General features: G+C 27.1%; 1 protein-coding gene across 3 annotated transcripts in view; it reads right to left on the bottom strand.

The window, feature by feature from the left end:
* The window catches only part of LOC129960972 (putative leucine-rich repeat-containing protein DDB_G0290503), a 101929-nt gene that overhangs the window by 20376 nt on the left and 62715 nt on the right, over window positions 1-18838 (bottom strand). For all 3 annotated transcript variants that reach the window (XR_008783734.1, XM_056074753.1, XM_056074752.1), the window contains exons 2-8: window positions 18044-18171; window positions 14665-14792; window positions 9882-10709; window positions 6186-6281; window positions 5433-5645; window positions 5148-5322; window positions 1927-4457 (exon numbers count right to left, since the gene is read on the bottom strand). Coding sequence is in view for 2 of the 3 variants with exons in the window: in XM_056074753.1 (XP_055930728.1) it covers window positions 1927-4457; window positions 5148-5322; window positions 5433-5645; window positions 6186-6281; window positions 9882-10709; window positions 14665-14792; window positions 18044-18110 (4038 nt within the window). In the remaining variant the exon portion in view is untranslated. The remainder of the gene's footprint in view (window positions 1-1926; window positions 4458-5147; window positions 5323-5432; window positions 5646-6185; window positions 6282-9881; window positions 10710-14664; window positions 14793-18043; window positions 18172-18838) is intronic.

Raw genomic sequence — 18838 nt, 5'->3', positions numbered from 1 at the left:
TTCCCGCCAGAGAAATGTATTCTATTCTTTCACGCAGTTATAGAAGTCTCGCGCATGCTCAATAGATACAATTCGAGAATCTCTTCTAAAAAGAATAACTGTCGGGCAAATAGAAACTGGACTGATCTATACAGAAAAAAAAGAGAAGAGAGTTGAAAAGGGCCCATATTACACAATCATGAATGGTATTGTTTCGTTTTTGGAAGATATGATTATGATATTTTATTCTTACAATCTTTAGAGATCGACATTTTTTAGTTGGGAAAAATTAATCACTAAAAAACTTAAAATTCCCTGTATTTTTCTGGTTTTTATGAAAATTTTCAAATTTCTCAGCATTTTCCCGTTTATGAAAAAGATTATTAAATTTCCTGTGTTTCCCAGGTCCTGCTGGTGGCGTGGCAACATTGATTTATATGAATGGTTTCGAATTTTGGTATAATACTTTTAGAGTACTTAACTGAAATGATTAAAATTCTGAACAAAGTTGGCTACAATTTTGACCAACGACGTTTCTACTATTGTTTTCTCGATTAATTCAAAACTTTTATATGTTTCTATCCAATAACCTTCAAGACATAAATTAAATGGTTAGTTTTATTAAACATCAAATTAAAATTGTAAACGCACACTTTCGATTTATGTTATGTGGCGGTTTAATATAAAATGAGAATAGCGTATATAGCAATCGATTGATTATATCTATAGATACCTCGAACAATCGCAATTTTATTTAACATTGCAAAGCTTAAACTTATACAGTACATAAAATAATCACTTTAAAATAACAAATTATTCTAATTATACATGCTCTTTTAATCAGAAAAATATGAATTTGAATTTCAAAATTTACACTGTCATTAGAAGCAATAATTGAGTAAGTGTGAATCAAGACGTGCTCCTGAGTGAACTGAAATTACGCACACTAGCAGTTTTCAAACTTTTTCGATTCAAGGCGTCCTTGTTAAGATTTTTCTAGATTTTTCCCAAGCACCTTTTGTGAAACTCTTAAACAAATATTTTTCGCAAAACAGTCAATAGTTTTCATATAAGATAGGCAACAATAAATAACATTACATATCTCACGACTCCTCAAGGCACACATACTGAGAACTACTTAAATACACCTTTGGATACCATTTTTCTCTATTTAAGTCTGGGTAATTTAATTCATGTAATGGCAGATGCTTTTTTGATGGATTGCATCAAATGTTTTGAAACATCCACTAAAGTGCAACACATAGTGAAGAAATAAAATAATAAAGTGCAAAATTTTAAAAATGCCTAAAGTAGTACTAACAATCAAAGATAAGGCAAATACTGAAAAAAAATTTACGAAGAAAATGGCGTTAACGGGAAAATATCACTTAATTGTTAAATTATAAGTCATTAATAAAGCATAAGATAATAATTCAAGAATCATAATCTATTTCATTCTCCTTAAAAAATATTTCTTGGTATTCATCTATTATTTTTCTTCTAATATTTTCTATTCGGCTCATTATATTCATTTCATTTCAGCCTTTTGTCTTATTTTCTGTTCTAATTGCAATCCTGCATGGCCATCATATTCTAATTCATTCTTATTTGTTATTTTAGACTTGTCTATATACATTTTTGTAATGTTGTAAAAAAAATTCATCGATAAATAATTTAACAATAAAAATTACAAAAATTTATTCAAAATTTTAAGCAACCAGAATAGCATGAAAACTAAAATCATCAAACGGTGAAAAGTTATAATACTGTATCATTTAATTACAGATGATGCAACCAATTAAATTATTCAAAAATATATATAATGCGTTGATACGTCTATTTTACCAAAATATTTATGCTTATTATATTTTGCAATAAAACTCAAGAGAAAAATAATTAAATTTCCCTACATAAGCTAAAATATTATTCATAGAAATTTTGCCTTACTCTTTCCACAGAGCTTGCATCTTTTGAGGATAAATCATAAGATTCTTCAGTCTGAGTTCCAGTTTCACAGTAATCAGAGAACGATTCTATAAAAGTAGCTACATTAGTTATTTCACTAAGATCTTTTTCATGGTTAGCCTTCACAACATTCAGATTTACATCACAGTTTTCTTCAAATGACCCTGAAAATGTTGGAAGTAAATTCTGTTTATATACAGTTTGGCCTAATCCACTATCATCTGAGAGAAAATTACTTTCATCATGTTCAGTAGGAAATAATTCTTTAAATTTGAAAAAATTCTTTGGAATAAATGCAGTACCTTCAGGGTCATTTTCAAATTTACATCTGTTTTCATTGCACATATAAATTTCACAGCTCTGAGCAAGAGAAAATTGATCGAAATTATGAAAAGTAATATTTTCTGAGGGCAAATACTGAGGTAAAAGAGGGTAAAACCCTGAAATATTTTCAGTATTATCATCAGTTAATGCATTATCTTCATTTTTCAGATTTGATTTAAAGAATACAACATAACAAGAAGCTTTAGGAATAAAAGTTTGTGAGTTGGTATTATCATCATTGGCAATAGCTTCGCACAGCATAAAATGTCTTCCAGAGAGTTGTTGTTCATCAAAATTTGACACAAGATATGGATCGATCGTTTGAAGTAGCAACATGTGATTTTTTACAGGATTACAAACTTCATACAAAACATAATTCTTTCCTGATTTATGAGTTTCGTTTGATACGACAGCAGTTAATATAGCAGTATGGCATAAACTCTCTTCAGAAATGTTTGATTTATCAGAAGTCAGTTTATCACCCGAATCTATAATGAAAGTACCTTCCCGACAGGCGGAAATAGGTTTCTCGCAAACAAACGTTCCACTTCGTTCTAAAGTAAAATTTTTTTCTTCAGCATTCGAATTCAAAGACACATTTTCATTCGAATTATCCTCTTCTACATCTTGCGAATCCACATCATAAATTTCATCCATAGGTACATTTTCATTCGAATTATCCTCTTCTACATCTCGCGAATCCACATCAAAAGTTTCATCCATAGGTGTATCAGAACAATCCTCTGAATTAAGAGTAACTTTATCATTGCTTGGATGTAAAGAAATATTTTCATTAGAATCGTCTTGCTCAATAATTTGAGAATTTATATTACTATCTTCAACCACAGATATATTAGAACATGTTTCTAAGTCCATATTTCTTTCATTACTTTTTGAATGCAAAGATATGTTTTCATCAGCATCATTTTCTTCTACACCTTGATGATCGACATCACAAATTTCAGTCACAGATACGTTAGTGCAAGTCTCCGACGTAAAATTTCCTTCAGCATCATTTGAAAGTAAAGATACATTTTCATTAGAATTACCTTGCTCCTCAACTCGTAAATCCCCATCAGTTACTTCAGCCATCGATGCATTAAAACAGGCCTCATTTGTATTCACAGCATTTGTTGCATCTTCATTATCTATATTTGGCAACTGTTCTTTTTCATTTGGCATGGAAGACAAAAGTAAAAAATCAGATATAATAGTTAAAGGAGTATCATCATTCTGCACGTTTATATTTTGGTTTGAAATGTCAAGAATTTCAACACTAGAAATTTCACTTGCAATAAAATCGCTATCATGTGATTCTACAATATTAAAACCATCATGAGGCAAACAAGGCAAAGAATTATCAGAGGAAATAAAGGGCAATGAAGAGGTATTTGATTTCATAAGAACACAACTCCAGTTATTGTCTTGGTCACATATTTCAATAGATTTGACATTTTCATTGAGCATATTATGAAAAACATTGCTGCACAAAGTTGCTATATCCATACTCGCATTAAAAAACAGATTCATAAAAGAGCCAGAATCACCCAAGAAGTTTATTTCACTGCAACTCTGATTACTAGGCACATCAGGAAATTGAGAGTCACTAAATACTAAAGAAATATTTGATTTCTTCAACAAAGATGAATTTGATTTTCTATCAAAAGGGGGAAATATCAGTTCATTAAAATTATTTTTCGATGATGAATCAAATTTTCCAGAAAAACTACCAAATAATGGAACAATACTGGATGATAATTCTGTTTCAGAGAGATTGTCAGATGTATTAACATTGTATATATTTTGGCATTCAGGTGAGCAATTGATTTCCACTTCAGTATATTCTTTAGAATTATCTAACATGCTTGATTCATCGGCATTTTTCATTTCATTAAGACCATTAGAATAAACATCAGATTCCTCCAAAACTTCAGGAACAACATAAATTTCTCTGCTTATTTCTTGAAATACAGACTCAAAAGAAACAGTACTCTTATCATTGTATTCGTGTGAAAACTCTTCAGTTTGAATGGCCATATCACATAATATTCGATCATTTATAAATGCAGCTTCACTCAGCTCTTGATTTTGGATCTCTTTTAAGGTTTGTGTTGAAGCATTTACATATTCAGATTTAATATTTTGGGAAACAGGTGCATTTTCAAGATTTCCAGAAGTATTATCATCACCTGGAAGAAATAATAATCTTAAATGAAACAATAGTGTACAGAATTTATGTCTAAATATATAATTCCTATGCTTGTACAAGTTACAAGGACATAACATAGAAAATTATAGCAAGTAAATAGTTACCCATTTGGAATAAAAGCACAGTGAAAGAACACATGTAATCTTAATATTTTTCAATTTTTATATTATATTGAAACAACATAGCAATCAATACAAAATGTCCCAAATTACCTAAACATCATAGACAAATGAATTATGTATATATCCATTTATTCTATTTGTATTTTAGTATTCCAAAATATATCTTAAAGAAAGAAGTAAATAAAATAAAAACTGTAGCCAAGGGGGCTGAATATGAAACTATTAAGCAGCATTATTTGAATTTTTTTTTTTAATTTTTATTGACTTAACAGAGTTGTATATTCATAAAATGTTGTGTTTCATATTGTAAGGCTGACATCAAGAAAAATTACTAAACTGATTTAAATGCACTTAAATGTCCTGAAAAATATTTGAGATTATCTGGCCATCTTTAAAAAACAATTTATGATGTCCCACTACATAATACAATTTCATTTCACAAAATGGAAACAAAGATTTTTAAAAAGTTTAATGGCACTTTTAACAAGCTGAGCAAAAAATTAAATGCTTTTCAGGCATTTAAAAAAGACAGAATTTTGCAATCTTACATGAAGGGCTTTCACATCCCATCGAAATCTTTTCAATCCATTCAAGCTGATTGGTATACATATATAGAATAGTTTCATCAAGAGAGGAAGAATCAGAAGTAGCTATCACATGGCCCAAATCTTTTATAACTTCCCGTAGAGCAGATATATTTCTATTACTTCCTTTTAGTTTTCTCTGAAATATAAAGAAACTGTATATTATACATGAATACTTTCACATTCAATAAAAGCAGATATTAAATTAAGTTAAGAGCATAGATATCAGGCAAGCAAAGTAATTCTTACCTCAGCATCCATGATAAAACACTGCAGTTTATTCCAAGCACGTTTTTTCTCTTGGCGCACATTTCTTAAGTAACTAACTTCTTGGCGTAAAGCACTACATTCCTCAGATAAAGAAGTAACCATACTAATTAAATTTTCATCATCATTTTCTTCCACTTCAACATCACGGATGACTCTCACAGCTTCAAATATTCGGTTCCTTAGATTTGTGAGCTATAATTTCAAAAATAATTTATTTTCAAAAGTGTTATAGTTAAATTCTATGAAAATGCGGTGTAAGTAACAATGCATTAATTTACTCAGATTCAAAGCAAAAGAAATTTTAAACATTGGGAGAAACATTCTATGTTGCCCAACAAAAGTAAATAATAGGTGACTGATTAACACGTAATACTGAATGTACAATTAATCTTATACAAAAATTAGTTCGCAAAAATATATTTGTATTAAATACAAAGATAAGTTTGTCAAATTGGATGATATTGAAAAGACGGTCTCTATAGATTAATTTATACAAAACAAGAACCAAATTTTAAATGAAAATGGTTGTAAATAAGAACATTACAAAGCTTACAGATTTAATTCAGTTTTCCAGCAAATGAAAATCAAGGACTGAAGACAGTTTCAAAGTGTTGCTTTTCCAAAACATATAAGTCAAACTTTCCACGAAGAGTGATATTTAAAAGCAAGTTCAACGTTGACGTAGAAATACGTACTAAGAATGATATAAATATATACTACATTAAAACATACCTGCTTGTCTGCAATACTGGATTCAGTACCAAAAACTTGATTTGATTCAAATAGTGAATCTGGATCGATATTCTCTGGTTCATCACAGCAACTGAGCTAAGAATTAATAATTTTTGAATATAAAACAAAGACTGAAATAATGAAAAAATATTTGCAGTATATACAAATAAGTAATTGTGATAAATAAAATCATTAAATAGCATGTATAATCTATTCTTACACATAAGTATACCCGAATTGAAGAGAAATATCTTTTGGTAAAAATGGATCAAAACTTTTTCCCCAAAAATGCAACAAAAAAAGGGGGGGATTAAGTATCACATATCAATCAATTCTCACACTTCTGCGCAACATGATTATCAGACTTTAAAAAATGCAACATGTTCACAAATAAAATTAATAAGTTATGCTAGCTTTTCTTTAAAATTTTTTAACTATTTTTTAATCTAATTTTAGGTCAGAAAGACAATAAAAATTCAATTCTATAGCTGATTACTCATTTTTTTTATTTTTATTTATTTATTTATTTATTGCTATTATTTCAATGTGAAAAAAAAATACTTATCTTAATGAATAGAAAAGAAACAGAATAAATTTTCGAAAAATACGTCTTTATGGTAAATACCGAATCTTTTAAAATACAAATGAAAATATTTATAATTATTTTGAATTTTTGATTAATCAAAATCTCGACTTTATGGTCTTGAATAATTCAAATCAGAAAATATCAAGATAATGCCAAAGCATTTTTTCAAATAATTTTGAATATTTATTATCATTAAATGCAAACTGAATTCCCTTTCAGGAATAGTATATTTTACCATTTCTTCAGTAGTTAACAGAGATACTGCTTCAGAATCAAATTTAAGGAAAAATTCGAGCTATTTAAACCTTTCTGGAGGAAAAACAGTATTTTTGAGTAAACGGCCCAAAATATACAAATAGAATAGAAATTAAATTAACATTTTTTTGAGAATTCAAATAATTCGAATTCCCTACGATCAAGCAAAACATAAAAACTTTTAGAAAATGTATTATTTATTCTATAACACACAAAAGAATACCAAAGAAAAATTACATGTTTAATAATCTAACAAACATAGCGATTACAATTTATATTTGCAAACGGTTTAGAAAGAAGATATAATATAATAAGGATTAATGATCATGTTACAAATATGTTTAAGACAACCATACTGAAGAAATGTTTAATAAATGCTTTGATATAATTAAAAAATTAACAATATTTAATCATCTATTCCACTGTAATCCCAGTAGCATATTTCACAAGTGCACATTCATCTTGCACCAGAAGTGGTATACTAATTTTCACACACACAGCTTTATGTTTGCATGATGCAAAAGTAAGAATGTAAAAATCTTTGCGATGTCTTGCGGTTCAAAATGAAACTGGTTGCCTCTAATAATTTTATTATTCATCATCAATGATAGATTTTTTAATCATTTAAGACATGCTATAATAAAAAAAATAAGTATTTTTTCTCTTCATTCTAATTTATTCACCTTGATATTTTTTTTTAATTTAATTAGCTTAATATGCTAATGATATCAGTACTAATTTGTAGCAGAGATCGAAATAATGACATAAGAAATATCCCAAAGATTTATTCAGTAAACTTAATTATTTTCAGAGGGATTTATTTTTCTTCCCTATATTGAAAATTAGGAAGTGTAACTGATTACATAATTATTAAAGAAATACTTTGATTTGACAATATATTGAGAAATACAAATCTTTAGGGGTTTTTTTTTTCTTTATCACAGTACATAAAGATAAAAAGCAATATTTATTTTGTTAAGGCATTTTAAAAGAAATGGGTTATAAATAGAGTATCTGCAAACTTCAGCATTGTTGTTTTGCCTGTTCTATCATCTTTCACTTGCCATAGAAGATAAGAACTTTCTCGCATCGACTTGATAGTAATGATCTTAAATCTTAATTAGTCTTAAATCAATGTCTTGTCATAGTTTACATATATTTGCTACACGATTTACCTATCCAACTCAGGCAATCCTTCCCAAGGTTAATATAATGTTTGTAGTTAGAGTACCAGACAAAGTTAGTCTCGGGAAAATGCGTTTAAATTATAAAAGTAGTTACCATGATTTAACAAGTTCGATTGTTCAGCTAAGACGTAAAATACATACATTTTAAATTAAAAGGTAATTTCGACTTAAATCATCATAAAATATGTTAATACTATGCTATTGCATCAACGATATGATGAAGCATAATGTCTCAAATGAAACTTTATCATTGACTATAAAATTATAATTGTATTAAGACTGATATTAAAGATGGCATTCACAAAAAAAAAAAAAAAATGCCAAAGAAAATAATTTGTTAGTATCTGTTTATATTTTCTCTCAAAATTAAAGGCTCCTCCCTTCTAAACATTGATTTATAAAATGATTAGCTAAAATTAAGAATACCGCCCTCGGTCGCAAACTAAATGTGCACTTGTGAAATATATATCCCGGTAATATCATTCAGAAATTATTGATCACATTAATTTCAATGTATTTCAAATAAGTTTGTAACCACTTAATAAAAAAATTTTAGAATGTATATTAATTATACTCAAATATCAATTTAAAAAGAATAAAACGATTCAAGAGTCCTTAGACACGTTTTCACAAAAAAATTTTAAATATTGAATGATTATTTGAAAAAATTATTGCATATCTTTCACTTACCTTGTATTACATATTTTTTGTGGTATAAATATATACTCACAGAGTATGGCCCGCAAATGAAATAAATATTTTAAATTAAGGAAATAAGCATCAATATTATTTATCAAATATGGTTTTATAATAATGTTCGAACATAATTGTGGAAATCGGTATATTATTTCAAGGCAAAAATTACACAACAAGCACCAACGACTTTAGTTTAAATAAGGTATAGAATGATAATCTTTATCTTTTGAAATGGGGATCAGACAATTATTGAATCGAAGAGTCACAAACGTTATCATATGTATCTAACAATACCTTTTTAATATCGTAAAATGCCCAAGACAGAAACTTTTCATCACAAAAAACTTTATATCTTCCAAAAAAATTGAAAATTTTCAATACACAAGATTTATTGATATTATTACACATTCCAGAAAATCTGACTTCTGTTCCTTCTTTTCTCTAGTGCAAATTCCATGGAACTACAAAGGAAGCTATTTTAAATATCTATGAACAGAATCTGTACTTTTATGAAGCACAATAGCTCCAATCACTAATAAGCAAATGATTTCAAAGTATATTTTTAAATATAAAGAGCAAAAATTATACTTCACAGCAACACAATATAGGATCAATATGAAAAGGTGAAATTTATTAGAAGTTCAAATAAATTCAAGCCATATCTTTAAAAAAACATCAAATAATTATGAAACATTATGAACTCATAAATTCAGTTAAGAAAGAATTATTTGTTTTTCATTTGCTTAGTATACACAGTATAAATCTTTAAGCAGATGCAATGCCTGCAGAACTGTTATGGTACAGAATTTCACTTAGGAGATTTTAATCAAACTTCCTATCTCTAACGTTTAAGAATTCACTGATCCCATTCTTATTGAGTTAAGATCATTCTTTGCATATATACAATACCGCGATATTTCAATTGACAAAGATATAAAACAAATTAGATACTCTATTTTATAAAATACTTACTCTTTTTATTTTCTTTTCATAATAACAAAGATTCTTCTCATTATTTTTGGTAAATTTTATTTCATTTGCTTCAAAATCACTATCTAAACAAGAATCTCTTTTCTTTGAATGGCTGAAACATCTGCAGTCAGAAGAATGGGAGCTTTGAAATACTTCATCAAGATGGCTTTCTTCGGCAGCTAATAAAATATGCTTAAGTTGCATCAACTCTTCTTGAAGATTTTGAAAATGTTGACAAAATTCTTCAAAACTAGAATATATACTGTCGGTACAAAAATTGCTATTATCTGGTTCAAAGGCTAATTGCTGAAAGTGGGTATTTTTCACATAAATTTGGCTGTGAAGAAGGCATCGTTTTGTCTTTAAGTAAATTTTTTGGAGGCATGATTTCAATGCTTTATTTTCTTCAACACAATGGTTGTAATTTTTTTCACTGAAATGAATTAAGTCAATAACAGAAGACAAAAGTCCTTCTCTAAAATCTAAGTGTTCACTGCAAAATTTGCACTCATCACATTTTAAAGCATGTAAACCATTCGTGACCTCAAGTATCAAGTCAATATTTGAACTGGCTTTTTCCAACTTTCTTTTACATTTCTTCTTGGAACCTTTTAATTTCAGGACATCAGAACTTAGAATTTGCATCAATGATTTCTTTTCTTCTACATTTTCTTCAGCTTGTTTGATTTTGTCCCAAAGTAAACTATTACAGGTTTTATGACTCTCAAGAGCTGAATCCACAATTTCACTTTCATTTTCATGACCACTTAAAGAAGATGAGTCACAAGTAGACGTACAGTCCTCAATTAAAGATTTAACTTCGTCCACCTAAAATAAAGCACAAAATAAAGACAGGGACAAAATAGTTTTATGTATAAAAATCTTGTAAAATACTAAAACCCAAGACAGGCATTTATTTCTATAACAAATCCGATATTTAAACAGTAAAAAAAATGCATCCTATTTCAAAGAATCAAAATGAAGTAATAAACGTGAATTCTTTTAATCAATAAAAATTCAAAAGCCATGAAACGAATATCTTCCAAATGAAACATAAAATATTTAGATTTTTCCACGGAACTTTGAAAATTATTCCATTAAAACTTATAATATGCAGAACTGCATTACAACAAAACTAATATTTCTAATATGAAAAATTATGCGGATTCAATGCACTTACTCAGAAGAAAAAATAACAAAAAAAAAAAAAAAAAAAAAAAAAAAACAGAATAACACAAAAGGAGATGGCTGCTCTGCATTTATATTGCTACTACAATGCATAATTATTAACATTTTATATAGTAAGAAATATAGTGAGAAAAAAAGAAGCTAAAAAAGTCAGTATATTGTCCCTTCATCTTCCAAGCCTTGGTTCAAGTTCAAACAGATTAATGTCTTCTATAATCAAGCAAGATCATTTTTAGGAAAACCATATATTATCTATTCATATTTGAAGTAAAATAAAATAAACAAATTTCATAACAAAATCTCTCTGGCAAATAATTAAATATAAGATCTAAATTATACTCAAAAACATATAACATTACATTTTTATTATTAACAAAAAACAATTTAATAACTGCCTGGTTTAGTTACACATATTTGGTAAACTAAGCTCAAATTGCTTCTTCCCGTCAAATAAAGCGTTATTTACATTTTAACGCACCAAGTCTTCAGTTCAAATTTATTTAGTTTGCAAATAAACATTTCATTGGTGAGTTTCTAACAGATTGCACTTCAGATAGAAATGGTACATTAACTTTTAAACAGGCACAAAATTAACAAATTTAAAATAATCACTGTTGGCAGTGTCACTGAAGTTAGAGCAGAAGTTGAAATAGTTGAAAGTTATCTCAGGCATGCTAAACAGAAAGCTGGGTTGAAAAAAAAACAAGTATGGGTGAAGATGTTTCTGGAGATAATTATCATTAACTTCTCGAAAATAATTTTTGGCCTTGCGAGTAGTAGTTCTCTATGATCAAAGAAAATATGGGCCTCCAAATACAGCTTCAAGAAATTTTTTGTAGCATATTTACAAAACTTCCTTCATAAACTTGAAACCGAAAACCACTAGCAATCAACAAGAGAATGATGTATTGGTAAGTCAAATACAGCCTTGGAGAAGATTTCTGCTAAATCATTTTAAAAAAACCACAATCGTTACAGGGCCATAATAAAGTGATGTCGATATGCTGTGTACCCAGAAAAAAAGTCAAAAACCTGGCAAATGTTATAAGTTATAGTATTTAGCTCAACTCTTTTATCAATATTAACAAGAATTTTTAACAGATTACTATATACATTTCGACTCCAACTTTTTAACGGATTTCCACAAGAGAACCCTCAATGCACACATACAGTTAAATTTTTGGAAGGATATCTTTCATCAAGGATAGAAAAAGTTGGCATCTTAAGCTTCATATTGGAAAGAAGCTTCTAGTTCGCAAAGAGAGGCGATTTAATTTAAAATTTACTAATAAGATTAATTACTTACAGAAACCATCTTCAGGCTTCTTAACTAATAAACTTGTGGATGATTACAGAAATCTGAATAACTTCTGTGAAGAAAAGGCACATCAAGTTAAAACTCATAATATAAACAAATGTATTTGGCCAAAATGACATAGGTTCTAATTGAGAATAAGTAGAGCAATAAAAGCCCAAAGTCCATCCTGTCTTAGTATTCCTTAGAAAGTTTTAAAAAGCCGCTTGGCTCTTATTAAATACTAGCTCCATGTCAATGTCATGCCATGTCATGTTATTAAATACTAGCTCCATATTTGTGTTTGCTATTTAAAACATGCTAAACAGAAATATGCATTAAAGTTACGATGTGTTCCATATCGTAGCAAAAATGTTACAGCTGCAGTAAATCCTAATGACATGCGATAAATTATTAACTAGCTTGCTGTAAGACATGCAAAAAAATATATGTTCTTACGGATGTACATGCAATTTTCTTCAATGCGTCATTTAAGATAAGAAAAAAAAATGAAACTTCAATACTATCTTTAGCAAAACAACAACTTCATATACCAGATAACTAGAAACAGACGATCTTCATTACAAGCTAATAAAACACAAAAAGGAGAAAAAATTTATCTTAATTTGCAAACATGTAAGTAATCATATACAAGTGAAAATGTACTTCAAGATATTTTTAATTGAATAATTATTTTTCACAAGTATAATTAATAATCAGTTTATGTATCTATTAATTTTCTTTATATTTAAAATTATAATAACCAGAATTAGCAAAACAGATTTCAAATTATTATCATATATAAAATATTATAATACCCAAAAGCAGCAGACTTAACATCCTATTGGTTTTTCAATATAAAATTGAATGTACTTCCTCTTCCTATTATTTATGATAAAAGTATATATAATGCAACCATAGTATAAAATGAATGACAGAAAACATTAACAGAATTAAAAATTATTCATTTATGATAAGATCCGATAAATTCAAAATGGTAATTTCTTCATTCATCATTGTAATTTCTTTCTTCATTCATTAATGAAAATTTTTTCTGTTTTTCAAAAAAATTCCTAAATAATCATATAATAATAAATAAAGATCATAATTGTGCAGTTCTAATGTTTAAATTCAAAATATTCTAACACAATTCCCACATCTTCGTTTTCCACACAATTAATTTTGATGGCTATTGTTAAAATATACAGAAACAAAATTGCTAAGTTATTTTCTTCACAGAAATGATTATTTCTACAGAGCACCTAAATTTTATGAAGGTGTTTTAATGTCAAAAAAAAAAAAAAAAAAACTCTACAAATTTCTTTTCTACGAAATTTCGATAAGAGATTTTATTATATTGGTGAGAAAATAATTGCCGTTTTTCAAGGTTTAGACTGAGAGCAATTTTGTGAAATCAATTTATTTAATTCTACTTTTGTTATATGCCCTGTCAAAAAGTGTAAATTGCTCTTTAATTTTAAATCGAAGTGGTTTTATATTCAAAATTTATTTATGTATTTTTATTTATTTATTTACTGTAGTTTCAGATTGTTAAATTAAAAATGAAAAAATGCGAATTTGCACAATATTATTGTGTGAGTTTCAAATGGAACTTGACAGAAGTTGCGCATATTATTAACATCACATTTAAACAGAGGGCAGACAATAAACATGCAGAAGTGTATAAAAAAATAAGTATATTACATGATCAGAATTAAATCCTGATCTAATTCATATATTGAGAAATCTGTCAAGTGGGAAACCTAAAAAAATATTGTAATCCAAGGACTATTTACCCTAGCTAGAGATTTTTAAAGAGAGTTAATTAAATTAATTTGAAAACTTTATAAAACATTAAGTACAAATAAATCAGATTAATATAATAATGAATTCACATAAATTATGAACCAAATAAATGCTATAATAAGTACTTTTTTTTTTTTTTTTTTTTTTTATGAAAACCCACTCCAACAAAAGTATGGAAACGTAATAAAAGGTAATGAATTCATTGTGAATGTTATAAAATACAGCTAAAAAAGTTTTAAATAGGTTTTTTTTTTTTTTTTTTTTTTTTTTTTTTACAAAATGAGTTTCAGCAAGAATATTTAAAAGTATTTTAGTATAAATTATTTATGCTAATAGAAGAATATATATATTAGATGACTGCTTAATGAATTTAAATTTCTTATTTCATAACTAAAAAAATAGATATCTTGCATATATCAGTGATAAGCAGGTTCTTGAAAAAATTCAGCTTAAAAAATTGATATGAAATAGACAAATTTTTATTAGAATTATCACCTCTCTTTGTATGTATTCCCAAACTCTATGCTGAGCAAAAATTTCATTTTCCAGGAGCTTCAATCTGGTGTTTATCAAATTGCAAAGGGAATTCACGCATTTGGGCTCCCTCTCCTTAAACTGAAGATCTAAAAAGATATTCAACATTTCAGTTAATTTCAAATATCTGCAAATTTCAAATAAACGTTTTAATTTAGAAAATTTTAAATCAGTAAAAGAAACCGCTTTTTTTAATTAATGAAAGAAGTATATTAGAAAGAATAACCATGAATTGCTGAAGAATTCTCCATTTTTTTAATTCAATAAGTGCATTGATTTGATGAATGAACAGTCGTAATCTAATTGTTTAACAATTGTATAATATAGAATCCTTTATAATATAGTATAATAGTGATAATCTTACATGTTTCAACATATCTATCTTTAGAAAAAATATAGAGGTCATTAATTGGCAAATATTATGAAGTTATAAGATATCTCACATACAAAAATTAAATCGGATATTCACTCATACAATACTAACATCGATGCAGGTTCGAAAAATAAAAATTAAAAAATTTAATTGTTGACTTTACTTTCGATTCGTGTGATTCCAGTTTTTCATAAAATATTCGAAATTAAATGGCATTATTGCTTCTTAGCAACATTTCATTTAAAAAATAATTATTGTTTGGGCAATCCATATATTGTAGGCATAGAAAATTTATAAAATAATGATAGTCTTCTCTCACACATTAATTGTATGCTCATGGAATGTAAAGCACATAAAAGTAAGAGAAATGTGAAATATTAAGTTATTTAGCGGTTAGAGCTACCATCATACCTAAGACAAACAAGAACGGTAATATATACACTTATATTCTTCAGTTATGTGGTATGTACTTATTTAACTTAATGAAATTAATATTTAATGGCAAATTCTTTTAAATAACTCTCTGAAATTTCTCTGACATACAAAAGAATTACTCTACAGTAAGAGAAAAAAAAGCTCGCATTTTCACTAATTTAGAATAAGAATGACAAAATCAAATATTATAACAAAACATAATACAAGAACATTTTTAAAGAGTCAGATGTATTTATGACATTATAAGAGCTTAAACTTTTAAGAATTGAAATAAAGAAAGCAAATAATAAGATAAGATATTTAAATTGGATCCTACAAATTCTGATTCAAAACATTTTTAAGCTCAAATTCATTAAGCAAGATATACAAGAAAAAGTATAATTTGCAGAAAAACAAACAAAAAAAAACGTTGCTTTTGACAATGGTTTTTAATGAAATCGTATATAAGAATTTTGAAATTAAATCTTTCAGTTTAGAGATTAGATTAAAGATTTCAGTATCATAATAATACAGTAATAAATATCATCCAGAAATATAATTTTCGATAGATTAATAGATTTTCAATTGTAACTGTTTATTTATACAATATGGAAGCATTGAACCATTTTTACTTGACACTTTTCTAAATGGACTTGTAATATATAAAGAATTCATAGCAGCTACATATATGAATTAAATATTGTTAAAGATTTAGTGTGTTTATAAAGTAAATGTTTAGCAACATCGTGACACCTTTTATGCAACATTACATTTCAGCTTCTGAACTTTTCCTTTCCATGATCTCTTTTCAAACTAAGATTTCACAACCCTAAGAGCAAGAATGTATGAAGCATTCAGAATAAATGTAAAATAAACCAATAAAGTGAAATTAATCAAATGCTATTATTTTCAGGGAACAGAAAGCAGAGAATTAATAAAGTGTAATATTAAAACAGAAACACTTCTTTCTATAGTTAAACTGATGTTTAGATTATTGAATCATCAGAGGATCAACAGTAAAATGTAACATGTGAAGGATTAAATTCCTGATTAAGCTATGTAACTTTTATCAAATGTTTTATACAAAGCAAGTCAGAATGAATGATCTGATTCCAACTATTTAATGTGCAACTGATAGTTGCTGAATGTTACTGAACGGCACACATTTCAAAAGGTACAGATGTTTATGTTTGCATCCAGAATTCAAGATATGTACCTTTCAATTATATACAGTAATTATTAATTACACAGTGAATTTTTGAAATCAGAGAATTTATTTTGAATCATACAGCATATAAATCAAAATTATTTCCTTTCTGATTTTTGATACTAGCTTTTCAAAAATTTTGCAAATGTCTTCAAACTTGGCAAAGTTTGTTACTACCCTAAATTCAGCTATCCCATGTATGAATAATCACACCATTCTTTGAAGAAATAATGTATAAATGGCATCAGTGATGGTATAACAACTTTTATATTACTTGATTTTTTTTAAAAATATGATGGAACAACTAAACCAAAAGCGGTTATTCACCAATTTAAAAAATCCTGAAGATTATAAATCTTTGTTTATTTTCCAAAATGGTACAAATTACAGTGCAATTTCTTAAGACATTTGACAGGACAATTATTTGAAGAAAAAACTACATATACAAATTTCACTATCAAATGAAACCTCTTTGCAGCACAAGATAATAGTGTTCAATAAGAAAAAGAGTCCTTTATTCATATATTTTCATAGCTTTTGAATTACACATGGAATCATTATAGAATTATTTAACATTTTACTCATGATTTTATTACACAATGTAAACAGAATTAACAATAAAAATTTTTGTCAATGTGTATGTAAGGACATGAACCATACCATAAATTCTTTATTCTGTCTACTACAGATAAGAGTCAATGTTATATGAAATATTTGTAAAAAAAAAAAAAATATTCATGTTATAAAGCAATTGCTTTTTGAATACTATAAAATAAAAAGTAAGGCAATTAAAAAAAGCTAGAATGCTATCCAACTGCTAAAAGTAACTGAGAAAATATAACTATTCCATCAGTAAATAATGCATGCAAAAGGACAAATATATAGACAAAAAATTATTTCATTTTTTGCTGCTTGTTGCTTGGCCATACAATGCTACACTTTAATTCATACTTATCAGCATAAAAAACTAACTTTTAGTTGTATCATTCATTAGTTCATTAATATAGTTCCACAATTTTTTATTTTCCTCAAAATCAATTAATAATAGCTTTATAGAAAAATTGTCTTAAATATGAAATACAAAAATTAGTAAGTTTCAAACTATATTGTTCATATCATTGTACACATAACATAAACTAATAAATGACTGATGAATAAAATTATAGATAATATTTAATATTACAAAATAAGAAAACAAAAAGCATTTGCATAATTAAAAATATAAATGATTAAGTTTAAACATCATGTAATAATACAAAGCAATGTAATGAAATAATTATTTGATAATTTTGTTTAAAATCATTAATAAAAGAGAAGCGTATAGATTATAGCGAGATAAAATTTACCATTGCAGTCTATATGTAAAGGTAAATTATTTCGTTGCTTTGGAGGAGAGAATTCTGGATCAGACATAATGTCACCATCGTCCAAATGTAGGCATAAAGTTGGAATATTTACTTAAGAATGTGCTGGCCTAAAAAAAAAATCAGAAAATGATTAATAAAACACAAAGGAATTAATGTAATGTAAGATATTCTGAAAACTATTTTTATAAATGCTTCAGAAATATTAAACAATAAAATGGTAGATAATTTCCCCATCTCAAACATGGATTGATTTATGTAACTATACTTTAAATCTATGAATGGCAAAAGAAGATTTCTTTAAAATATAGGGCTGCAGAGCCTTCATCATCCTAAAGTTACAAAAAAGTACAACTTTATTCTTTATTTTCTCAAGAAAATGTTAACGATAATAGTAGGGATTATAATCTAGGGTATACTCCACCTTAATCTAGAGTAGTCTTTTCCTAACTTCTTCATACTAAACAAATAAAATGACATAATTATACAGGCACTAATTGCAGCTTTAAGCCTCAAAATTAATTAGCATATTAACTAGTTTTGATTAAGTGATGATAGTGTTAAAAATTCTTATTTTGTGCAATTTAAACTAATGAAGAAAAGAAACATTTTTCACAATGTACTTATCAAAATTTTTATTGCATGCTAAATTTTATTTACCTCATTTTCAGGTCTGTCACCTCCCTATAAAAAATGATTAACTTAATATGCAATAGTATGCAATGAATATAAGTATAAAGAAAAATAACCCATTTTAATTTACTGCAACTAGCATGA

This window comes from Argiope bruennichi, chromosome X2 (genome assembly GCF_947563725.1).
Source record: "Argiope bruennichi chromosome X2, qqArgBrue1.1, whole genome shotgun sequence".
Lineage (NCBI taxonomy): Eukaryota > Metazoa > Arthropoda > Arachnida > Araneae > Araneidae > Argiope > Argiope bruennichi.
This window is presented reverse-complemented; position numbering and strand designations above follow the sequence as displayed.